Source organism: Solenopsis invicta, chromosome 4 (genome assembly GCF_016802725.1).
Source record: "Solenopsis invicta isolate M01_SB chromosome 4, UNIL_Sinv_3.0, whole genome shotgun sequence".
Taxonomy (NCBI): domain Eukaryota; kingdom Metazoa; phylum Arthropoda; class Insecta; order Hymenoptera; family Formicidae; genus Solenopsis; species Solenopsis invicta.
This window is the reverse complement of record NC_052667.1, coordinates 25,320,945-25,347,557: the sequence shown is the minus strand read 5'-3', so window position 1 is coordinate 25,347,557 and position 26,613 is coordinate 25,320,945. Positions and strand designations below refer to the sequence as shown.

Genomic DNA, 26,613 nt, shown 5'->3' with positions numbered 1-26,613 from the left:
TCAGTGGCATTAGCCAAAGGAAGACAGCGTGGCGAACGACAGAGAGAGCGAGAGAGAAGGAGAACGGAGCAGACGGGAAAGGCGGAAAGGAGACTCGCGGAGTACGCCAGAGTACGCGTCCGTCACGCACCGAGTGTTCGCTTCGGCTGGCCGGAACGAGCGCGCCGTTTCCCAGGGAGAAAATGAGAGCGACGTCCTCGTGCACGGTAAGCCGATCAACGGCACAGTCGTCTCATCTAATTAGCCAAGTCGGTTGCAGCCGGGTTAGCCTAGCCAGCCCGCTGCTTGTCTCGTTGCTCGTCGCGCCGAGCGATCGTTTGACAGCTACACAATAGCCAGGCTATTTATCGATTTTCCCCGTGGTATAGACTGCGCGACTCGTGCCCTCGCCCAGGAGAGGCCTCGGGCGATCCTCGATCGCGATCCCGTCGGCCGTCGCATTCCACGCCTACCGGCGCGATCGAAATTCCGCGAGGATACTGAGAGCTTCGCAGTCATTTCTTCTAGGTTATGTTCGTCGCGCGACATTGGCTTTGTTGTTTCGTGTGCCGTGACTGCCGTGACTGCCGTGGTGTTTTCCTTCCGTCTCTCCCTCCTTCCCTGCTTGCCTATCTGCATGCCTGCCTTGTGTCAACTGCATCATTGCTCGAGATAACGCGATATTTAAAAACAGTGTATTTGTTCTCAGAGTGTTAGACGCATCGTCAGTCATCTCCATCCGAACGTCTCTTCAAGTTTGTAGCCCGTCTGCACTGATATGGATTAACTTCAATCTCGATTTAGCTTACTGTTTACTTTTTTTTTTTAATTCTTAGAAGTGGAAGAAGACAAAGAAATTGTTAAACCGAGTTCATACTTAATCTAATTTTAACTCTGATCTCACAATTAGTTTGACTTGAGTTCTGTGCACAATAGAGGCATATTAGATATTGGGAATAGGAATTATAAAATTTTAGAATCATACTAGCAAACGCTAGGTATATAATAAATAGTGTTATATCTTGTACAATACATTTACGCCTTACATTTTATTCGTATCCATTGTACATTACATGTTCTTTGAGGAAATTAAGTCTAAAATTTTGTTCCTATTCGTAATATTTAATATTTTGCTTTGTGCCCACAGGCCTTAATCTTTTTTTTAATTTTTAGAAGATAAAGAGAAGGTTAAACTAAAATCAAATTTAATCTATGTTTAGTGGAAATAGATATTAGGTCTATTTGTGTGTACCAATGTAAATTAACTTTAATCTCGGTTTGACTTAGATTCTGCATAAAGGTATATTAGATATTAGGAATAGGAATTATAAAATTTTAGAATCATATGAATATTACATATACATTGTAAGTTGTGTTATATTTGCTACAACTTACATTACGCCTTATAGTTTATTTGTATCCATTGTACATTACATTTAATGCTCTTTAAGGAAACTGATTCTAAAATTCTATTCTTATTCCTAATATTTAATATTTTTCTTTGTGTTCACAGGCTTTATTTGTTTTTAATTCTTGGAAATCTTAAAACTGGAAGAAGAAAAAGTTAAACTGACAATGAGATCGAACTTAATCTCTATTCTTGGAAATGAATAATTACAAATAACTCTGCATATAATGGAGACATATTAGATATTAAGATTAGGAATTATAAAATTTCAGAATCGTATACTATTGAATGCTATAGATAATAAGTTATGTTATATCTTGTACAACATGTTTATATCTTATACTTTTTTTGTATCCATTTCGCATATATTAATAATCTTTTAGTTAATAAACATTTTAAAATTCTAGTCCTATTCCTATCTAATATGTTTCTATTGCATGTGCAGCTCTTTTCTCATTCTTAGAATTCTTAAAATGAGAAAAAGATAAAAAGAAAGTTAAATCGAGATCAAAATTAATTCATATTAATAAAAATGAACATGAAACCCATTTGCAATGTAGATTATTTTATTCTTGATTTTTTGTTATTTAGCTCATGGATTGACTTTTACTTTTTGTTGTTTTGTTGCTTTTGCACATAACGAGCTCCAAAAAGATTTTAAATTTATTATTAGTTTATTTTATTCTTGATTTAACTTCCTTTTTTAATTCTTTTTTTTTGTCCAATTCTTGGAATTAAAAAAAAGATAGAAAGAAAGTTAAACCAAGATTAAAGTTAATCTACATTGATGCAAACTGACCTCAGTTTAGTAGACAAATTGAGTCATGATTGTCATTGTTCTGATGTTTTCTTGTTTTCTCCATCAGTGAAACTGGAATAGGAGGGGGCTCGCCGGCGCAACGCTTGAGAGGGCAGGAAATGTACGGCGCTGAGAGGGAGGAGGTGTCTGAAAGTTGGCTGCACACATATGACCTGAGCAGCACTATGATTCCCAATGCGAGTACGGCGATGGACGACGAGGAACACTTCTGCAAGCTCATTCTGTACAAGGAGATTAAGGATTCCAGGTAAGATATTGCCTAACGCACTGTTGACTATTCGATCTATTGCGACCCACTTGGTGTATGCAACGTTTTTATAACCATTTTATATTATTGTTTATCAAATATCAATTCTACAATCTGTATGCTTCTTTTGACACACAAGTGAAATTTTACTCTTAAATTTTTATTATATTAGATGACTGCAAAAGTCTTGGTCCTTTTTAGAAGATGTATATTCTTGTTACAATATGTATATCAACACTGACAGATACACATGAATCACATATTGTTGCCAAGATGACTTTCAAGAATTGTTTATAAAAGAAAAGTTGATGCCATTTGAGATATTATTATACATTGCTAATTTATATAAGCATATATGAGTCTAAAAAAAAAATAAAAATTTGCATGCATTATAATGTATGAGAAAAAAACAAAATGATAAATGCTGTAAAAAAAATAAGGGGAATTTTCCAAATGTATTACAAATGTTTTTTACAGCATTTACCATTTTTGTTTCTTTCCGAACTCATGTACAATCACACATAAATATTTTTTTTATTTATTTTTACTGAAAATAAATATAAATAATTCAAATGGAATTAACGTTTTTTTATAGTTCTTGCTTTTGACACATCACTTTTCCAATATATAATTTTTTGTAATATTTGCAATAGTGTTGACATATTATAATAAAAGCAACGCTATGGGCCAAGACTTTTGCATTGGCAACATTTATTTTATTTTTGTTAAATAAAGGTTTTAACATTTGAATTAAAAACCTATTTGGTAATATAACAGAGATGTTGAAAGAAAATCCTAGAAAATCCTAGAATTTTTCTAGAATTTTTTAAGATCTAGAACAATAAAAAAAAACTTGAACAGGAAAAAGACCCAGTCAAAGGAATAATATTTGATAAGCAAGGATAAAATATTTTTATGAGTGTTGCAAGCGTCAAGTGGAATGTACTGATACAGTCGAAGGTGATTCATCGATTATGTTTTGTTTTACAGAGTGCGAATATGGGACGTCATCATCCTGGTGCCGAATCTCTTGTTTCTCCTGTTCATCGCGATGCGATTCAATAGAGCGAGGCTTAAGCTACGTGCAACGAGTAGCCCGATATTTTTAGCGTTCTACGGTCTGGTCATTTGTAATGTAGTTATATCGGTGGTGCGTTGCGTTGTGTCGATGACGGTGAACGCAGCGGCATCGGTCGGTGGCAAGGCTGACAAAGTCCTGTGGGTCACAGTGAGATTTTTTCTATTATCAACGGAGATGAGCGTAGTCATATTTGGTCTAGCATTCGGTGAGTTTGAAATACACACACACACACACACACACACACAAAAGTATAAATTTTACTGCTAAGAAAACGATTACTTAATTTACTCTTTTCTTCTTTTAACTAACGTTATTTTTTTTAACACAAAATATTTTCTTAATAATAGTCTTAAGGCTCCTGAGTACTCGCCGCGGCCATATTGAAGTCGTGACGTCAGAAGCGAGAAATTGCGTGAAATGACACGTAATTTTGTCCGACATGCCATTTGTAAATAAAGCCAATTTGGATAAAACAAACTAAGCAGATGACTTTAAAACACTTCTAAATATCGGTCACGACTATCCTTTTTCCGCCTAACAATCAGTAAATAGTTGTAAAAAGCATGTAAAGTGAAGCAATTGAAACAGGAAAACACATGGGCACATAATTTTGTCCGACGTGCCATTTCTAAATAATGCCAATTTGGATAAAACAGACTAATCAGATGGCTTTAAAACACTTCTAAATATCGGTCACGACTATCCTTTTTTCGCCTAGCAGTCAATAAATAGTCGTAAAAAGCACGTAAAGTGACGTCTATTCAGACAGGAAAACACACGGATAGCTATTAAAAGGAGTGAAAAATGTACTTTTATGTATAAAATTCAAAGAAACTTTACTCGCGGTCCATTTTTACGAATTTGGTAAATACGAGACAAGTCATGTTTTTACAATGAAACACATAATAACAAAATGACATGCACGATAACATTTCATCGTCATTCTGTCACGTTTCACGTGTATTAGTTCTAATTTTGTCCGCGACGAAATGTCGCTACCGTCAACGCGGAGTTCTCGGCTGAGGAGTCAGGAGCCTTAAAGTATACTTACATACCTAGAAAAATTTATTTCATCGTGTATTAAAAACCAAGACTTTATATTCTTTTGAAGGATATTATAAAAATGTATCAAAGAAAAATCAAAATAATCGAACTTTTGTTTTAACTTAATATTCTTGATTGAAGTATTAAATTACTAAAAAATTCTGAATATTTTGAATAAATATGTATTTAGTAAGTACGTATTTTTCTGTGTGTATTGAGGGAATGAGAAAAGAAAGAAAAATCCAGGCAATTCGTATGTCTAAAAGACGTCTATTAAACACGTACGTTGTCCAAAAAATGTTTGCTAATACGCGAATCTTACTCTCTCAGGTCATTTGGATAGCCGCTCCAGTATTCGTAGAGTTTTACTCGCTACGTCTTTCATAGCACTGGCATTCACAATCACGCAAGGAACTCTGGAGCTGGTCCTGCCGGATGACACATTTCATATTCCTAGTCGCGACTTTTATGTATTTGGTCACGGCGGCATGATGTTCTGGTTTTGCAGCAGCCTCGTTTTCACAACGGTAACGCTTACGCGCGCTGTGCACTGAGAAAAAAATTGTTAACATGATTAAATGCATTTAGTTTGTAGTGATTTCTTCAGTTCAAGTATTTAAATTAAATCTACCTGAGTAATACAGCCTTGACCAAAAGTATCAAGCACATTTTTTTATTTATCTGAATATCTTACTATATTATTTTTTACTGACATTACACATAAGTTTAAAGGGCTCTTAAAGCAAAAGCTAATTATCCAACGGAAAATAATATGCCTAGAATGCTACTCATATTTGTCTTATAATATATTAACATTACTCTGGGTGAAAATTTATTTTTAGATAATTAAAAATTTTTACTGTTTTATGTCTATACAGATTTTTTGTCTTTTTTATAGAGATATTAATGTAACTAAACTAACACTATTTTTACCTTAAAAAATTAAATATTATTTGAAGTCATCAAAATTTTAATAATAAAGAACTGTATTAGACTTGAATTAGCACGATAACAAAATAGCTTGGGCAACAATTTCTACAATAACATTCCAAGTTTAACTTAAATATATATATATATATATATATATATATATTTTTTTTTTCCTTTAATTGAAGAAATCACTACGAGCATGGTTAACAACTCTTTTGTGCTGTTTTCTTGCTAGAAAAAAATCAATACGCGTCACTGAGTATGTCGATGTCGCTTTTAGATATATCTCTTCATATTAATACTGCCATGGACACGGTTGCGGGACCGCCTAGCACTTCCTAGTAAGTAGCTGTTATTATGAAGATTACAGTGTCTCGTTGCCAATTACGAGTCTTACATGATACGCTTTCTGTTGCAGCACGGAAAAGCTTTTACGTTTACGCCGGAATACTAGCGACATTGGACCTAGTGCAGTCGATTGGTGCTGGCTTTCTAAACTACACGCAAAATCCAGTGGGATTGTGCATCGTAGACTTCACCGCAGCAGTGTATTTAACTCTTTTTACCCCCTTGGTTTATCATACATTCCTGTCGGAATTCTTCGGGTAAGTTATCGCAGTTAGCGACATACAATTCGCACAGTTGAGAGAAGAATTGTTTTACGAAAACCAAATAAGTCCATATTTACAAAAATCTGGATCTCTTATGCCATAAAATTGTTTTCTATCAGTAGCGTTATATCTTGAATAATTTATTGCATTAAGGCTCCTGACTCCTCAGCCGAGAACTCCGCGTTGACGGTAGCGACATTTCGTCGCGGACAAAATTAGAACTAATACACGTGAAACGTGACAGAATGACGATGAAATGTTATCGTGCATGTCATTTTGTTATTATGTGTTTCATTGTAAAAACATGACTTGTCTCGTATTTACCAAATTCGTAAAAATGGACCGCGAGTAAAGTTTCTTTGAATTTTATACATAAAAGTACATTTTTCACTCCTTTTAATAGCTATCCGTGTGTTTTCCTGTCTGAATAGACGTCACTTTACGTGCTTTTTACGACTATTTATTGACTGCTAGGCGAAAAAAGGATAGTCGTGACCGATATTTAGAAGTGTTTTAAAGCCATCTGATTAGTCTGTTTTATCCAAATTGGCATTATTTAGAAATGGCATGTCGGACAAAATTACGTGTCATTTCACGCAATTTCTCGCTTCTGACGTCACGACTTCAATATGGCCGCGGCGAGTACTCAGGAGCCTTAAAAATAAAATTAAGTTGGGAAATGGAAATATGAGTTTTATGTGTGCGATTCTGCAAAAATGCCCATCGAAAAAATTATTGCTTTAAATAATATTTTCTCTACTTTTTTGTTAATGTTATAAGGAAAGGTAAATATAAAATATTATGAGATAAATCGCAAATATAAAATTGCCGGAAGGACCAAACAACTCTAAAGATTTTTATTATTTTTTTTAAGTATGTTTTCAAAATATTAAAAATATTATAGCTTTACAATTCTTATACTTATTATATGTCCGCAGAAAAATTATCATATTTATATGAGCGATTTGAAGATGCCGAGTCTTTTTTGTTTCCTAAAGATTTAATTTTTTGGATTTGTTTGGTTTTTTTGTGAAACACCTTTCATTTGTGCAATTGAATTGACGGTGCGTTATATGCGTCCGGCTGATACATTTTGGAAATAATTCTGTTTTAGGGTCTCGCAACCCTCGATAATGTTCTCCTACAAGGCGCAAGTGGATGACGCGATGGACGAAGACACTGTGTCGTTACCGCACCAACAGAGTTTTTCATCCTTGAAAACCGACAGCGATTACATCTATCAGGTCCATACTCCTTCTATTCACATACCGTTGTATGATTCCCAAGCATCAAAGTCCACCAGACCGACAGCTTCTCTTTATTCTTTAACATCCGCTAAAGACCCTAAAAATGACTCAAGCACTTTTGATTCGCCAGTTAAGTCGTACTGCTCAACATCCGGTATTAGAAGTTTCGGTAGAGATCCCAATGCGGAAAAAGGCATCATGGAAGTGGCCAATCCCCTAACCAAGTCCACCGTCATTCAAAAGAGCGTGCCAGACCTAAGACTCTCCAGTCCGATCCGAAAAACTGTTGTTCCCATTACGTACGGCGGTCCTAGTAGCGTCTCAAATTTATTTCTCTCGGCCGACACCGCCAGTAACTTCTTTTACAAGCCGAGCGCAATCGATAGTAACGTTAACCTATTCTCTCAAACGAGGAAAAGTAGCTTAGAGAGTATAACGCATAAAATGATCGTAGATCACACGGTTGCGATTGAAAACGTTTCGCGCGAATATGATAGTTCCTCGGAGATATCTCAAGCACCAGCGTTAGAGAACACCTTGCAGTCCATTCTGGAGAGTGGGACGCGCCAAGTTGGAACGGAGGAACCCCGAGAATCTCAATCACAAACGACTGATACAGACAGTTCAGTCGAAGACGGTGCCGCTGGCGCGGATCCGAGCTGTTTAACGACGCGTGTCGGTACTGAGACTTTTAAAACTTGCTCGGACGATTTATCCGACAATGTTAAGCAACAATTGCTTCCTAGGGCGACTTCCCTTATAACCGGCGCGCACAGAAAGAGCAAGAACGATTCGACGGAAGGAGAGTCGGGTGGTTTAAGTGATTATTTACTGTCCATAACATCCCCGAAATTTGTGAAACACAAAAGAAGCGAGGCACATCCCAGTCCTTCCCTGGATTCAGATCTCTACACACAAACTGAATCTCTGTAAATAGCTTGTTTGTATATTGCTGCAGTCGGCGCACTCTGTATCTGTATATATCGTAGATAATCTTCCAGGTTTTACGTTAATTTTATTAATTATTGATCTTTTATATTATGCATTATAACGCGTATGGTGAGGTATCCCATTCGAGAGCTTTATCTAACTGTACATATCTCAGCATGTTTAGAAATATCGTGCAATTAAACGTATTGATGTAGTCACAATGCACTTGGTTTCATTTATTTACACTAATTACGGGCAATCTTTCCCTCTCGGAGCGACAATATCTCTCCGCTGCCTCTTTACAAATAAAACCTTATGAACGTTTTCAAGCGATATTTTATTACGCGCGTGCAATATACACACTGTTCGCAGCAATGCTTTGATGTTGTGATAATGTGAAACTCGATGTTTTATTATTTTGAAGTGCTTTTTGGCTGGATTTTCACAGAATTGATCGGCACGTGTATGCATTTTTGCGATTCACTTTATAACCGCTTTTGTATATTACACAGAAATATAATCGTTACAATAGCTTCATAATAATTTCTTTAGAGCTTCCGTTCTTTTGTGGCGTTCATGTGACATAAATCCGTGCTTTTTAGCCGAACTTCTTGCACGGTTGTTTGTTTTCTCTCTTTTTTTTGTTTCTCGGAAAAAGAGAAGAGATAAAGAAAAAGAAAAAAAATAAACTGTGCAAAAAGAAAAGTTCAACTAAAAAGAATAGACGTCGGAAGTGAAAAATAACGTGAACTTTATTTTATAAAGGAAAAAGAGAATTTAATAGAATTAAAATAATAGACAAAAAATTTATTAAAATTAAAATAATAGAAAAATTTAACGGAAATTTATTGTATGTAGAAAAAAAAAGATACTTCTCGCTTTCGACGTCGTATTCAATATGGTTGCGGTGAGAAAACGGAAGTCTTAATCAATCAATTGACTGATCGATTGATTAGGTGCCTGCCTTGATAAACGCAAAGCGGAATGCTCTTTTTTTTCTTTACAGAATCACAGTGTTTATGACTCGACCCAGTTCGACACGAACGCTACGCCAATCAACCCGCTCTACGCGGCGTCTCTTCAAAGCCCAGATAGTATTACCGGTTACAGTATAGACAGTCAAGAAACGCCGAATCCGCCGAATGGTTACCAGCAATGAACCGTCAATCATGTATATCGATTCGGGATACACTATAAAAACCATGGAACGAGCTTGGTTATTTAGTTACTCGATGATCAAATTGCAATTTCGCTAAGAGCTTCGTGAGAGTCTCTCTAAATGAGGGATTTGTTATTTTCCAAAAACAGCATGTCGTGTTGAGAAGAAGAGGTCGGGATCGAAGTGAGGTAGCGTGCGATTGTTGTAAGAGTCAACGAGAGGATTCTAGTCGCCCTTGAATATTTTTTAGGGCCGCGTTAATACGATTGCAGATAAAAATATGGAACGCTTTCGGTCTCCATGTGATAGCTGGCGTCGGTGCCGAAATTGTGATCGTGAAACACTGGAAGAAATCTCGCAGAGAGCTCGGAATCTCCAGTTTTCTTTTTAACTTTAGTTCGCTTTGCTTAGGGCTTCAAATTGTTGAAGGATGATTAGGTATAGCGTATTAGTTCAAGTTAGTTTTGTACTTAGGCTTTGGAAGCGTCGAGTGAATTTTTAATGCATGTGAAAATAGAATATTCTTTTCGGCAGCGTTGCGCATTGCGTTTCGACGTACAAGACCGTAGGTCATTCTAGGATTCGCATACTTTCCCCTGTCCCCGTCTCCCCCCGATCGCAGATTCATTTATCACCTATCTATTTCTACATATTTTTATCAATAATATCAGTAAAAAAATAGTAATTAAAGACAAATTCGTAAATGCCTTTGACAAACGCAGCTAATAGAATGCGACTTTTAGAATGCCCTATACGCACGATCATCGTCGCAACCCAACAAACGAAAATAAATTCAAATGAATTGGAAATTGCAATTTATTTTAATTTATCCGAGTTCGCGCTTTAAAATCTCAGAGTATTTTCGAATTCAAATGGATTGAAATACAAAATGTGCTATTCATCAGTTTGAATTAAATTCGGATGAATTTATATTCCATTATATTATTGTTTTTTATTCAAATGAATTGAAATATGAAATGAATTATTCATCATTTTAAAATTCGAATGGATTTATTTTTGGTTTTAAATAGATTTAAAAAATGTAAAGCGCGAATTTGAAAACGTCAAAATGAATTTCAATCCACTTCAATTCATTTTTGTTTCGAGGAGACACCATTCCTGTCAACAAATTTTGTATTGAGAACTGCAGAACAGTGTTGGTATACCGGCCGTGTGGATTTCTAGTGAGACGAACACTTAGATTTAACTTCTGAAAAAAGAAACTTGTTTATCGTTTCTCCGTCCTTTTCATCAAAGTTGGACGTCGTCGTATCGCCCGAAAGTCCTCGTTTATGCGCGCGGAGCGACGCGCAAACGACAAGCCGGACACTCGCTATTTTCTTACTTTTGCATCGAAAATCATTAGATCGATTAAGGGACAATAGAGGAGTCATTAAAGTTAAACGTCGCGCGCGGAGGTAATTTTTAGACTTAAGAGAAACTCTTCAAATGCTCCAATAATTACGAAGACTCCATCCATGATGTATATACATGATCTGTAATTCTAGTGTAAAGGATCGTACTATTTATATATCTTAATATATATTATATATTTATCAATATATTACGTATCTCCGTATCGTAATTAAATTCGTACAACTGGCGGGTCTTAGGATACAATTCCTCCTGCATTGCCCGCGTTTTTCACTTGGACATTCATCTCGCGGAGGGAAAAAGGGAGGAGATAAACGACGGAAAAAGGAATACGAAGCTATCATCATAAAAGCGTCTGATATCATCATTCTCGAAGACGCATCTCACTGAGGTTGTAACGTAGATTTTTTCCTAGCTTCCCCGCGAATTAGAGGAGGGAGGAAATCCTGGGGGCGAGAAAAATTAATAGTGATACAACGTAACTTATTTTCTAGCGTAAACTCGTTCGAAGTTGTATATACGGAACCGGTGTGTGCGTGGAACGGTATTACACGATGAGTCTCTCTGTCAATTGCAAATTGCTTTTTACCATTCGACTATCCGTCACCCTGCACTATCCTACACGAACGTTACCTGCGATCGTCTGACCGTGTGATTCTTTTGTAAGCATCGAGTGCAGTGTATAAGGCAATATATTGTGACTGCGTTGTATAGCTATACCTAATTTTAAAAAAAGTGAAATAAACATGAATAACGATTCAACGATTTAATTTCTCGAATATCTTATTCCAAGCCTCTAGAGTCTAGATATATCAGGATTGCTGATATAAATTTCGCATTATCCTATCATGAACATTTATTTACAACAAAATTTGTATCAGAATACAATTAGAAATAGAAATAATTTATACGTTTCACGATATTCCTAACAGCACACTTCATCCAGGGGACGTCTCAGGAACATCCTTAGGACATACGAACGTCCTATGGACGCAATGTCCCATGGATGTCCTGGGAAATCTGTGCTGTTAGGGTTTTGGCATGCTTTCCTGATGAAAATTTTTGTTGGAATTCTTCAGAATGTTTCAAAATTTGTGCATAATTTTGTAATTTTTTAGAAAATTTTGTATATCTTTTTATATAAATTTGGACATTTTTCAGAAATATTAAGAAAGTCTATATTTTTTCAAAAATTCTTTGTATATGTGAATTCTAAAATTTCTCATTTCATAATTTTTCAAAAATTTATAAAACAAAGAAATTTAAGCTATTTTTTTAAAACTTTTCACAAATGTAAAATGTGAAAAAATTTTTTAAATATTACGTGACATATTGAGATTTTTTTACCAATTTTATGAATATACAATAATAATTTAAACTTAATATGTCAACGATAAATAAAACCAAAAATGTTTGAAAACGTTATAATCATCGAAAAGTCGACGATACGCGAACCAATGGAGAAATCGAAATCTAAATTGTATGAGCGTTTGTTAGATGGCGAGGTGAGTGCATCTAAGATAAAATTTGCACTAATCTTCAAACGAAGAATAGAACATCATATATACGGCGAATGGTGACTTATTGCAGATCGCAGAAAATTATGGCGATATAGTTTCTGTATACATATATATCTCGAAAGGAATGTAGGAATTACGTTTCTTTTTTATTATAATTTTGACTTTTTTTAAAATATAAATGCAGTTCTCGCAAAGTATACCAGCATCGTTCTAGATGCGAAGATTCTAGATGTGAAGATGTACGATGGAATATTATTCCTCAACGAAATTCTCAGCATGTACCCAGGAATCGTTGACTCGTGTGCGCTTTTGCGCGCTGATCACTGCATTTGACGTCACGAAAAACTTTCTCTTTGCATTAAACTCGGTCAATGGCGTACATTATTCAACGAGATTCGACGCGAGATTATGCTTGCGACCCGTCAAGCCTGAAATCGGCAGGGTCCAGGGTGACTTATTGTCAGAAACAAGCATTCCGCAATTCAAATAATCCAATATGTTTATTCGTGATAAATGGTAGAGTCGCGTTACGAAAAATAGCGCGCATCAAATAGCAAAGAGACCTGCGTGCGATTATTGAGCCTGGACCTGGAATTTGCACTACACTGTGCAAGCCATTCAGAGTTTGGCCGGCAGGAAAGGGTAGAAGTCCCAGATCTTGCGTACCACCGCGTCGGCGCACGTGAAAGCTCGGAATACGTCGGGATCTGCAAGAGGAAAATGAATGGAAGTATAAATCAACTTGCAGCTTCAATTCACGTTATCTTCGCGAGGGAAGTGTCCGAAAAAGCTAAAGGCTTTTTCATTCTATAATTTCTGAAGGAAATTTATAAAAATCTGAAAAAATTTAAGTTTTTTTCAGATATCCTCACAAACATAAAATATGAAAAAGTCTTAAAAAAATTATGAGACGTTACAAAAGAATTTTGAATATGTTATGTCAACGATAAATAAAAGGGAATATATTTTCGCTATCCTAATTAATCTTATAACATACGATGCAATGAGTGTTTAATATTATTTAGAACGGACTGTCTTTTACAAAAAGATTAAAAATCCGCTCGCACGCACGAGTTTGTAGCGTTCGCCTGTTCCCGCGGCGCGGAAGGCTCACAGTCCATTCCGTCCAAATTGTATAGTCGTTAGATCGTCAGGGTCAATTTAGATTTGTTTACTGACTATCAGTGCGCAAGTATTCCCGTAGGGGCCCGCTCAGCGTGATGGCCGGCACCGCCAAGCTCATCCGCGGGTAGAGCACGGTGCCGTCCGAGGAGAGTAAGTTGCACACGACCATTCCCAGCATGTCACCGGTTGTCCGGCTGATGATCGGCCCGCCGCTGGCACCGCTCTGGACGCAACAGGTCGTCAGGAGCGCGCAGTCCATCGACTTGGAGATCACGCCGCTGCTGATAGTCGGCCGAATGGATGAGGAGAACGGAAATCCTACGGAGACCACCGGCTCGCCTGCAAGCACACGAATTCATTGGAAGGCCATCCGGAATTACGCAATTATGCAATTTAACCCGGTGCTACTGATACAAACGTAATCCTGTTTTCTGCTCTGTTTAATGAAAAAAATTCTTTAATCATTTTTTAATCATTTTAAATAATATAATTCGAGTCTAAGGATCAAAACTTTTACAATTGCTATGTTTAATTAAAAAACTTGAGATAATTTTAATTAATATAATTTGAGTCTAAGTATTAAAATTTTCACAATTACTCTTTTTAATGAAAAAAATGTCTTGAAATAATTTCAATGATTTTATTTGGTTCAAAGATACAAATTTTCTCAAAGTTCTCTAGTTCTGTTTAATAAAATAAGTCTTAATTTTAATTATTTTATTTATCTGTAAATTAAGTCCAAGAATCGAACTTAAAATATAAAAATTTTATATTTTATTATTATTTCTTATTTTATTTTATTTTAGTTTACTTATTGTATATTTATTATGTACGATTTAAGTTTTTAGATCAGTGGGATTTAATAAATCCTATTTCAGTAATTGTGCTAAACATTTATACCTCACCTACACCACTATAATACGAGTTAAGACGCGTAGGTTATGATATACGTTGCATCCGTACGATTTGTCTTAAGTGGCTTAATTGTTTTTATACGCTCTTGTTTGATCGAAGTTCGAACGTTGTTGCGCCGTTGACTTAAATGAAAGTAGCGCTTAAGTAGCGTTTCGCTTAAAATTAATAATTGAGAGATGATAAAGTTGAAAATCGAGATTGCCAGTATCTTCGTCAAATGATTGCTTCAACTTATAACGTAATTTAGATATCAATGTAATTCTGTCGTAAAATAAATGCTTTTGAAAATTCTGCGTCACTACTCGCGTAACACGTAATCAATAAGGCTCTCATAGAACGTACAGCAATAGACTTTTATTGCGATCAAGTAAATGGGATGACTTATATGTCGATTTCCGTTAGAAGAAGAAGGCCAAATATCAATTTCACCCCCAACGACGATCAATTGACCCAATTTTTCACAATTAAATGCTATTTCTGTCCCGATGGAAGAAGGTCAATGTCCCCGGCGTTAAGGCGCCAGGAAACCGTTTAACACGCTGCTGGATATACCGCTAATTTCCTCCTATTACGAGAAAACTACGAGGGCAAGCTTCAATATACTACCTGTCGCTCCAAATGATAACAATTTGAAGCAGTTGGAATTACTAACGGTCAACGCGTCGCTTCCGATGCTTTTCGATGAAACGACGCGAAATACTCACCCTTAAAAATCGGAGCCTGGGACAGACGTACAGATTTCAACAACGGATCCACGTTCTGCGGGTCCACCCTCAATACAGCGACGTCATACGGCTGATTCTCCGGAGTTCTGTACAACAGTTTCGCCTGAACACGTAAATTGGGCTTATACGGCCTCATCACAATCGATATCTCCCTTTCTGGCACCTATTTAACCATCGTTTTGTCATATATAAAAAATGTACCATTTCTTTCCGATATAATATATTCTATATATTGATAATTCTAATAATGATTCAAGAATATATTGCTGAATTTGTCGCACAATATACATTCCATATTTACACATTGTACGGTAAAACATTTTCTTACGTTTTCTATTTTTTTTTTTTTACTCTTTCATAGTGAAGTGCAGATAGTAATTTATGTATAAATTATAAAAAAAATTAATATCAAATTAAAACTAATATTGTTTTATTTCGTAATCATTGTTTCGCATGTAAACAACAATATAAAATCTTTAAAGAATTTGTTAGTTTTAATTTCAGCAATATTATATTTTTATTCCAATATAATAAGTTTATTTAAATAGTACAATACGATTATATATTTTAAAAGTAATATTATATGTATATTGAAAATGCTAATTCTTGATTTGAAAATATTGTATTTCCTGTGTCTAACATTTCTCCCTCGCAAATCATGAAAATTATTATTTAATAATGAGAATAAATTTTACTTGACGAATTTCTTCATGTGAGCAAGTTGTTTGATTAACTCTATACACTTAATCTTATTTCATTATTTACATTTCGAAAATAAAGATATTCTTAAAACAAGAACATATTTTTTCTCCTTTTTTCTATGTGTATTGTATTATATATCTTCAATATTATATTTCTTATACGAATTATTACCTCCGCGACGACGTGCGAGCACGTCAGGAATATACCAGTATCCTTATCCACGAGGATGCCTGTTCCCCAACTAATTCCACATCTAACGAGCACGACGCCTCTATCTAACGCCGCTATGTAAAAAAGTAAATAAATAAATAAAAATAAAAAGACTTTATATACATGCGGATGTAACAGGTAATAACAGAAAATAACGATTGTTAACAAACCATCTGCATTTTCATATGTGCTATTTACGACCGGAGAACAAGGATGCTTCTTCCGTAAAATGTTGAGCACACACGGCGCAAGATTGGCGGCGAAAGTATAATCTACCCATTCCCCACGACACCAGCTCAACGATGCGATCACCATGCCACTGATAATTCTGCGTTTGCTGAAAAATTGACATTCGTATTCGAGACAATTTCAAACACAATAAAATGACAAACCATTATTCATTTCATTATTAACAATTAAATTAAAAATTCTACATACTTGTGACTATATTAATGCACTGAGAAAAAAGTTGTTAATTTGACTAACTTTTTCAACTTGATTAAATTTCTTTCATTCACATATTTATGTATTTAATAGCTAAGTTGTTGAAATTTTATGAAATGTTGCTTAGAAACATATTATACAATTTGATAATTTTAGAAATCTGAATCAATCTCAATCAGCTAAGTTGTTAAAATTTTATAAAATGTTATTTATGTATTTAACTGAAATGCATAAAATACATAAACCTAATTTTAACATTTATATAATTAACTTAAATGTATGAATACTTCAATTAGAGAAATTTAATCAAGTTGAAAGATTCAGTTAAAATTTAAAATAAAATAGAAAAAAATACACTGGTCTTTTCACATAATATAAAAACTTGATAAAATTTTTAGAATAAAATTTGAGAATTAATTTTTATGCAAAGTCGCGTTTTGTAGTGCTTATTTGCTTATTTTAATGAGAAAGTAGCATTACAAATTAAATTTTTCACATATACTAATAAAACTCCAATAAACATTCTCGTACAAAAGTTAATTTGGATTCATTTGCTCGTTTAAAAATGTTTTATTTAAAAAATGTAACAAAATAAGATCGTTTACCGTGTAAACTTTTTCAAGCTAATTTTTCTTGATTTTATTTTGTGCGGCTGGTTTCAGAATCAAAATTTGAGTATTCATGACCAAATTATGTCGTTGAATACGAAAAAAGAAACTAAACCTAAGAAAAGCTGTTTTTAAATTTTGATAACCTTTCTAATATTATAAAACCATAGACAAAACAAATTATTATTAAATCAACAATTCATTGTTTCATATATAAGCAAGAATATAAAATCTTCCTGGAAAAATTTATAATCTTAAACATCAGTCATAATTTTGCTTACATAAAGAAAATTCTTTTCTTCGTGTAAGCAAATTATGTCTGTTTAAGATTATAAATTCTACCAGGAAAATTTTATATTCTTGCTTATATATGAAACAATGAATTATTAATTTGATACTATTTTTTTTTCTGTGTAATGTTCTTAAACTTTCGAGCGAAGAGTATTCCACAAAAACGCACTGTGTTCTAAGAGACACTATAATTACCAATCCGGCGAGATGATATAAATGGGACCACCCTCGCCACCGGGAACCGCGTACGCATCCGTCATGATAACGCAGTCTTCGTCGCCGACAAGGTTGCTGATAACACCGCGCGCGATCGAGCCGATGAATACGGGATTGCCGAAGGGCGTCGACTCGATTTCCACGGACGATCCGCGGACAAGATTCCGCGGAGCTTGGTCCAGCAGACAAGACAGGGCTTGTTCGACCGACGTTTCCACGATCGACTCGTCGGCATCATCGTAAATGCGGACGAGCAGGAAAACTGACCGCAGCGACCGATCGAACTCGGACGATTTGAGAAAGTTCCACGTTGCGAAGAACTCGTCGAAGGTCTTCTTCAGAAGCGAACACCTCCAGGCGACCACGGTCACGCCGCGATGTTCCTTAATTGAGCTTGATCCAAGATCGTCATTGCGATAGACTCGAAATTTCAACTCGTTTGTAAGTTCTCTCGGCACCATCGTGAGTTCTCCCGGTACCATGTTCGTGATGAAGCTCGAGACCTCATGGGATTTGTCGACAATCGAGCCTAACGCGGCACCGTGGGTCAATATCCAATTCGTGGAGATCGAAATGCCGGAGCATCCTCGCGGCAATGTCAGTGGACCTTTGTCGGTTGGTGAGTGAAGTAAAAGTGCGCTGCTTGGAACGCTCATCCTTCCCAACAATACTGTACAAAAAGAAATGAAAGCTTCTTAATTTTGGAATAATATTCAAAATTGGAAAGAAATGAAAAGAATAAAAATTAAAATGTTACTAATTTTTTTTAAATATATGAAGCAATATTTTAAAATGTTTATTATATTATGTATTATAAAACTTTATTGTAATTTTTGTTTTTATATAAAATGAATACGAAAAGGACAATTAAAGTATTGAAAAATTTAGCTAGATAGAGATTTAACAAAATAATTGTTTCTTTAAATCATTAAAATAATTCAATTAAAATAAGTAGCTAGACTGTCGAAATTTTTTGCATTATAATAATGCAAAAATAACATAATATTGATAATAATAAAGATAAAAAAGAAAATGTTATATAAAGTGTAAAGCAATTATTATAATGCAAAAAATTTTGATATTATGGATAAAAGTTCCAATAAGAATTAAGCAGAAAATGAAAAATAAAAATATAAGATAATATATATAAAATTTACACAAGAATTGAACAAGTTCAGACGTTATAAAATTACCATATTTGTACAAAAAAAAGGAATATTTTCGTTGAAAAAAATTTGTAAATAAAATTTTGTAAATAAAAAGTAAAGAAGTTATTTCTGTATACTATAAATAATATTTCTTGCTTCACCTTTATCATTATCAATGTCATAGAAAAAGATAAATTTAAAATATTATAAGACAATTAAATATAAAATATTTCCACACAATAACTAAACAAGTCCAAAGATTTTTTTATTTTTTAATTCTTTTTTTATATGAATCCTGAAAATATTAATCAAAGCTTATAACGTTGTTCTTACACATATTATGCATATATGGTTGAAGAAAAATTATTATATTTACACATGGAACAGTTTAAAGAAAAGCTTTTGTTTTCTAAAAATTTTTAAACTTGTTTGACTTTTATGTGAGAATATCCTTCAATTTTGTTTCTACTTCTATCTTTCAGAATTCAATTAATCCATTATAAAAATACTTGTTTCTATGTCACAAACTGCAAATAAAATCTTTGTAGAGATTTTATAGTTTCTTTTTTAATAATTCGTTATCTCGTCAAATAAACAAACCCCGGATCTTTTTCTGTGCACTCGATCAGGACACGGTTGTCGCACCTGTTACGGCCTAAGTAACAGGACGTTTCGCAACACGACAGAGATATTGAGCGATCAAGCATCGGGATAATCTCGCGGGGAACGCAGCTGCCACATTCGTCGCGCAATTCAACGGTGAAAGGGTTAATTGTCGCGAGCGCGGCACCGTGAAATCGCGGTGCTGTAGCTCGATAAAAAGGGCCGACTCCCGGTGGAAAGGAGGAAAAAGGATAGAGGGAAGGAATAAAAAAAAAGAGACGCGGTTGTACCACCGCGTAACCGTGAGTCACCATCGTGCACGGTGAACCAAAAAGAACGAGAACAGGAGTGGAGGAGTGGCGAGAATGACTTGTACATCTGCGTCGTACGCGAGCTAGGAAATCCCTTTGCAAATACCGTATGATTACGGCCGCATACCTAAACGATAACGCAAACGGCTGCAGGAAAAAGCCGACTCTCTAATACGTTCTTAGTCTTAAGACTCAGTCGCCCGAGGTGGAATTTTAATAAATACGTATCTACTATTTATTGAAGGAAATCGCTTGCCCAGCGCGACAACTTGCGACATTATTAAGCTGATATTATCTAATTATTTTATTATTATTAGTTTATCTCCTGGGATAAAACTGCGTTAAGAAATAATTAATGTGATGTCCTTATAGGCACTTGGAATGCTCGCAAAATCATACGTTGATCGTGGGAGACAATGTCGAAGTATTTCGAAGAGATTAACCGGCTTCTAAAGGAAATATCTGGCACGGTGCAGTGCCGAGAATCGGATGACGCACTAAATGGCGGTGATCCGTCGCAATTTTTGTCGTCAGGCGCAAGCAAAGCGGGCTATGCTACGAGAAAAAGGCTTCTTCTTTTTTTTCTTCTTCCAGAATAATAAAAAAGCGCTGAAAATATAATCACTTGTGAGTTAGCAACTGGCAGCGCGGCGGCGCGACATCTCTATAAGCGTATAATGTTCCTAGAATATTATACGAATATTGTTGAAAATTTAAGTAATATTACTGTCACTCCGAGAATATTATTCAATATTTTTTAAATATTATGGGAATATTGTGTTAATGTTACATGTCCGTTTTTATATAATATTCGTGGTATATTACTTCAATATCCGTGGAATATTATAAAAATGTTCTACGACTATTACCGTGGCCAAAAATTAACGTGAATAATTATACATAAAATATTCATATGCATAAACTTTATAATTATTACATTTAAAAATTAAATCATAATATTCCCGATAATTTAAAATATTGAAATAAATAACATTTATATAATATTATCAAGAGTGGACATGTAACCATTTTTTCTTAATATTAAATAATATTACGTACTTATAGGCATTAAATGCACGATAAGAAAAGGAGAGATTAACGCAAAAAAAAAAGAAAAAAAAACGTTCGCTACGAGGCGAACGCCGCAGCGAGAGCGCATAGAATACGTCACAATTTTGTGTAGTAAAGCGTGTGACGTATTAGAAGGTCCGGTTTTCTCGGAACGGTGGACCGCAAGGGGAACTGGTTTGACGGCACGTGTCACAAAAACAAGAAAAAGATCTAACAAGTGCGAGGAGTGAAGGGAAAGGGGAGGGGGAGAAGGGCGCCCAAAAATAAACCGCGAGTAGACAGAAACTGCAGATGTCTAAGGAGCCTATGACAAGATGATGACACATAATGCACGGCCGGGATAGAGTCGGCGCTAAAGAGAGGCACGACAATTATAGCCGTCTAGATGTGGAGATGAAAGGAATTCCGCGAAAAAAAAAAGCGCGCGTGTATACGTGAACTGCGTCAACGTGCCATTTTCGAGCTGATCTGCGTTTCTTCTTCTTCTTTTTCTCTCCTTCGGTTTCTCGGTCCAAGTGGTAATAGCGACTCTAAGAGGCCATTCAGGTAACTGCGCGGGCGAAAATTTCAAGGTAAAACGTGGCCGAAATCGTAAAACAAGCTTGAAACGATCCTTAGCGCGGCTTATAAAGTTCTAACACCGCGTCGTAAATGCGGTTATTCAGTTCTTTCGCGCTGCCTCGAGAGCAGCGTCCCGATCTTCCGCGCAGCGAATCAAATTAAATCTGGCGTCGCGCGAAGGTATTTAAACGCTAACTGAATATCCCCATTCGCTCTTTGGAATTCACGGGAATTTCCTTCCCCCCCTCCCGCCCGTTCGAATCCGCCAGCGCTTCCTCCCGATCGACTTTTGCGTTGTCTTCTTCTTGCTTCCTTCCTCTCCCCGACAATGATGGCCGTGCGACCGCTTGCCAGCTTGCCGGCCGATCTTCAATGAAGATTGCCGACTATCCCATCCGTGTTTCTTCCTCTTTTCTTCTGCCGCTCGCGTCGTGAGTTAGCCGCTCTCTCGCATACGAGATGCATACACGCGAACGTAAATTTGCATCGTCGAACAACGTGTAGGCGATGTAAGGTTCGTTGTGCAGTTCGCCAGATTGAGAGAGTTTGCCAAAAGCATCCGCAACATAATACAGTATAACAATAATATCAGAATAAAACGGAATTTACTTGCAACACATAACAGCCAGATGCATCCATCCGTTCCTTGAACTTACTGGTTAATACTCTTTACCGCTTATATCATCTCCTTTTATTTTTAAGCCTATCTAACACAACCTATTAACGATTGGATTTATATAATTTATATTACTTTATTATATATTATTATTTTATTGCACTGAAGAAAAGAGTTTGATAACAATAATCAAGCTTTGATGAAATAATTTCAATTAAACGTTTGATTAATATTTAATAATGATATTAATAATCAGATAATAATAATAGTAAATAGTTACTAAACTGTTACTAAATATTATTAAGTATTTGATATGTATATTAATTGAACATTTAATAAAAATTACTTCATTAAAACTCAGTAATTATTATAGCTTATTGTATTTTTTCAGTGTCTTATTATCACATTATCATAATGTTACAATTTTGTTCTTATCCTTATCCTTCTTTCTCTTTTTCAATTTTCACAGTTTCTTCAATACATTGCTTTTTGCTGTGTATAAATCTTCATACAAAATAAAATTCAATTCAAAATCCAAATTTCCTCCTTGTTTTTCTCTACAAGCAATAATATATTTATAGTATAATAAACACATATATAGTTTAGTATAATATAAACACTATATATTCTGATATATATAATATAATTTTATTTAATAAATATTGAATAATTTTATATATATATATATATATATAGTATGGAATTGATAGCTTCAATTGGGAGAGCGAAAACAAGGTTTGATTTATGAAATAGAGTCGTGACGTTCCTCGCCCACGATAATTCTCACCAAGTTAGCTGCTAAGTGTTATCCGCAACTTGAATGAGTTGAGCAAAACGACGATAACAAACTGGATAGCCTAATGGACGCGATCGCTTCGTTTCGCCTCCGCTTCTCCACGAAGGTCGAAAAAAACCACGCGCCAGTCTTTCGCCACTTACGGATACGCGATTCATTTATAATACATTAGATAAACGCCTAATTAACGTTTGCGAACTAATTTCACTACGATCCTCCGTCCGCATGAAATATCGCCGTAATTAAATCTAAGCGAACATTAGCGAAATCTACAAAAGAGGACAAGTGGATTCGAGCTTCGGGGAGACGAGAAGAGATAACGAAGTTTCTCACAGAACTGCGCTGTTATATAAAAACCACGAAGAATCGGTCCCTACAATTATATTGATATAATTTTATATAATAATATTATACATTATGTAAAATTTTATTATTATAATAATTAATAAATTATTATTATTGTTAAATATTATAATTATATAATTACAATAATAATAATTCAATTACAAAATAATATTATTATATAATAAAATTATTGTTATTATTAAACAAGGAAATATTTGTTGAGATTATTTATCACCAGAATCTTTCGCGAAAAACTTGCAAATATCATTTCATAGATATAATTATACACGGAGAGAATTTTCTTTTATTTATTTTCAAACTCATGGAAAAACATGGAATATCAAAGAACTTTATTTATAAAATTTCACTAAATTCTTAAATAACATTCTTTGATGTCCATGTATTATATTTCCATGATTAATAATATTATACATTATTATAATTTAATAATAATAATTCTTTATATATTTAACGCACGTGTAACGTGTTTTGCAGCATTTTACGAATCACCCGATATATATACCGACGGAATAAGTTGCACGCGCGATTCTTTTGCTCGGGACATCCGCAAAGGTGCCCGCGCGCGTCACCACCCACCGCGATTTTCCCTCTTCGCCGCCCGTTCCCATTATGCCGAGTGATCCTTTTGTATATTTAAGCGCGCGCGAAGAGCAAAAAGCGACCGCACGTCCTCGCCGCGCCTGTCCGATAACTGACCGGTTCTACTGCGAGCGCGGCGAGATGCGGCGCGGCGTGGCGCGGCCGCTATCTAATTTTCTGCTCGTGACTTAGATCGAATAACGATGGTCTTCCGTACCATTTAAGTCGCGGCGCACGTTCAATTACTGAAACCTCGCGGGGATAATCGGATTTCGCGAACGCCGGCCGTGGAAATTGTACGATCCGCCGCGCCGTACGTACGAGCCCAGGCAGTCTCTCGCTCGCAATTTATGCGATAATTAATAAGTACCCGGCCGCGCCGGATGGCCGCCGGCGGTGGTCATTCGAGTTCGATTTTTCTTCCGCGGGAGTCTTAGAAATCCAGCGCTTTTAAAGCGCTCTTGTATTTCTGCTTGCGTTTCGTGCGATAATTAAAGATGCCACGCGATCGAAATCTTATCGGTATATCTCATCAAGCAAACCACTTGATTGGACGATTAAACGATATTCAGAAACGATATTCAGAAACAATAAAATAAATTATATATATATATATATATATATATATATATATATATATATATATATATATGTACAGATATATGTACACTGTGAGAGAAAAAATTCTCTAAATTTTAATAAATATTTATTCAAATAATATTAATAACATATTTACTTACGGTACACAAATATTTAATCTATAAAGAAAAGATACTTAAATTAATTATGGTTCTTGTACTAATTAAATAAATATATATTTACATTAAGTAAATAGTATTACTATTACTATTTCATTAGTACTATTCGAATAAATATTCATTAAAATTTAGTAATTTTTCCCTCAACGTATATATTTATTTATTATTTCTTTATTTTTATATGTATATACCATATATATATTTATAGAGCGAAAAAATAAAATAAATATGTAAAATTAATACGATTTTCCGGAAAACTCTGTCTCGAAAATCACACTCATAAGTCAGTGTTTAATGAGGTACCATCGATAGCGCTCAAAAAAGACGAATCTCATCTCTGCCATAAAGGAACATGTCTATATAAGCATATGACGTGCCAAGGTCGTCGCTGGTTCGGCCCAAGGCCATCCCTGGTACGACCGTGTCCAGAAAGCACGTAGGTCGCGCTAACTCGACGATCATCGGCATCAAGCCACTGGTTTTCTTCTCATCGCCAGGGGGGCGGAAAGGGAGAGGGGATTGGCTTCCTTTCGTGGTAAACGAAAAATCGGGCTCTCGTTCGGAATGGGAAATCGCCGGCGTTGGCAAAAGGAAGAAGCAGTGCCAGCGGGAGAAGCAGTCGCTGGGGCGTGTCCGAGGCTAGTAAGCTGGACTAGTTTTTGCTCGAGTCTTGCACCGGTAGACCGCTTGGCACCTCGGAACGTACGGTGTACCGTGCAGCTCGTTATCGTGCTGGCACGGAACGCGATCCTCGCCGGCGAGCACTTGACGTGAATGCGACTCGCTCGTTTCCCAGTACGAGGATGACTACATTCTCGAAATAGGAGAATTCGGAGAGATTGACTAAAATCCGCTTTACAACATCGAGCATGTGTAATTGCGAATTCTAATCATTTAACCAAATTCTCATATTCGTGCCCTTTGCCAATGCTTCTTCTTGTCAGTTTACTTGAATTTTATTAATCTCACCAACTTTATATTTTTGAAGGAACAATCGTAGCAGCAAAAGAAATAAATTTATCTCAGAAAAAGTCTTATAGAGCACAGCATAGAAAAAACATTGCAAAATATTGCTGCAATGTTTCAGCAACATTGCAGCAATGATAAAGTGTCCGTTTCAGAAATATTAACGTTGCTGCAACATTACATTCCTGAAGCGGACATTTTATCGTTGCTGCAATATTGCCGAAACATTGTAACAATATTTTACTATTCCATGTTGTACGGGATACATTAACGTCGATGTTTTAAATAAACCTTTTTTTAAATCTTATTAAAATCCCAAATAGAGAAGTTTATAACAACATTGCTGCAGCGTTGCAACATTATATATTACAGTGTCACATTGCGAAAGCACTGTAAACATTTTTTTTTGCAACATTTCTTCAGCAATATTGAAGCAACGTTTTACAAATATTATGAAAAGCAATGGTCTCTGTTTCATCCGTGAGCAATATATGCGCCATCGCCATCGGATGGACGCAGCGAAGTTTTACTTTTTGTAATGCAGTATTCGATCAGATTCGATGTTCGCTGCATATAGCAATAGAATTGTCACGTTTGCACAACGAAGAACGACAATGAATTTTTGCATTCGGTCTTTATTCGATGTTCCTTCCGTTGGTGCGGTATACTTGACTTTAGGCATCGCAAGGGTAGCGAGTAATAACCGTCGGCTCGTCGCAGACTCGAGGAAGACATCGGAAGAGTGCAGCGAAACGAGCGCAAAACGCAATGCAATTCTGAAAAAAAAAAAAAAAATCAATTCGGAGCCTTGATATGCAAGGACGAATATACTCACCTTCGGCCAAGTATATAAATAGCCGCGTATCTCGTCGCCACGACGTCTCGAACGACGTTTCCTTACGGGACGAAACCCGCTCACCGTCCCTTTTCGTTTTTCCCCGGTCGCTCGAGCAGAAAACGCACTTTCGCATAATCGCGGCGACAGTTTCATAATTCAGTTAACGATCTCGTGTTCGGTATCGCCGTATTGATCACGAATACGTAAAGGTAACGTGTTTATGACCAGTGAGCGCGTCTCGGTAAACGTTCACAGGAGACCTCTGAGAAATTGCCAGCGTACACTCGTTGGAAAGTTTAAGCAACATTCGATAAATATCCGATCCGACGTGAAAGCGCACACAAGGCAATTCTTTGTGTAAAAGGAGTCCGCGCGTTGATACTTCAGTACAACAGGAAATAAATTGCGATACAT

General features: G+C 35.7%; 2 protein-coding genes across 9 annotated transcripts in view; one reads left to right on the top strand and one right to left on the bottom strand.

The window, feature by feature from the left end:
* The first annotated feature begins 68 nt into the window (after nt 1-68).
* On the top strand, nt 69-11,600 carry LOC105200160 (transmembrane protein adipocyte-associated 1 homolog). 4 transcript variants are annotated; one of them, XM_039448805.1, is made up of 8 exons: nt 69-206; nt 2,254-2,454; nt 3,445-3,740; nt 4,910-5,106; nt 5,790-5,850; nt 5,928-6,114; nt 7,235-8,296; nt 9,304-11,600. In XM_039448805.1, the coding sequence occupies exons 2-8, from the start codon at nt 2,306-2,308 to the stop codon at nt 9,410-9,412; spliced, it is 2,061 nt and encodes a 686-aa protein (XP_039304739.1). In that variant the 5' UTR covers nt 69-206; nt 2,254-2,305; the 3' UTR covers nt 9,413-11,600. The 4 variants fall into 4 exon arrangements, with proteins under 4 accessions (XP_039304739.1, XP_039304741.1, XP_039304740.1 ...); XM_039448807.1 differs by lacking the exon at nt 9,304-11,600 and having other exon boundaries at nt 7,235-8,046; nt 8,114-8,840; XM_039448806.1 differs by lacking the exon at nt 69-206 and adding an exon at nt 378-507.
* Nucleotides 11,601-12,477: 877 nt separating this feature from the next.
* Nucleotides 12,478-26,613, bottom strand: part of LOC105200139 (peroxisomal leader peptide-processing protease) — a 111,680-nt gene continuing 97,544 nt past the window's right edge. For 4 of the 5 annotated variants that reach the window (XM_011167552.3, XM_011167550.3, XM_011167551.3 and 1 more), the window contains 6 exons: nt 17,566-18,256; nt 16,198-16,364; nt 15,989-16,101; nt 15,095-15,278; nt 13,530-13,814; nt 12,478-13,057 (listed from right to left, as the gene is read on the bottom strand). In XM_011167552.3, coding sequence (XP_011165854.1) covers nt 12,969-13,057; nt 13,530-13,814; nt 15,095-15,278; nt 15,989-16,101; nt 16,198-16,364; nt 17,566-18,242 — 1,515 coding nt within the window. In that variant the 5' untranslated portion in view covers nt 18,243-18,256 and the 3' untranslated portion in view covers nt 12,478-12,968. Of the gene's footprint in view, nt 13,058-13,421; nt 13,815-15,094; nt 15,279-15,988; nt 16,102-16,197; nt 16,365-17,565; nt 18,257-26,613 lie in introns of all 5 variants that reach the window. The other variant, XR_005574691.1, reaches the window with a different exon arrangement.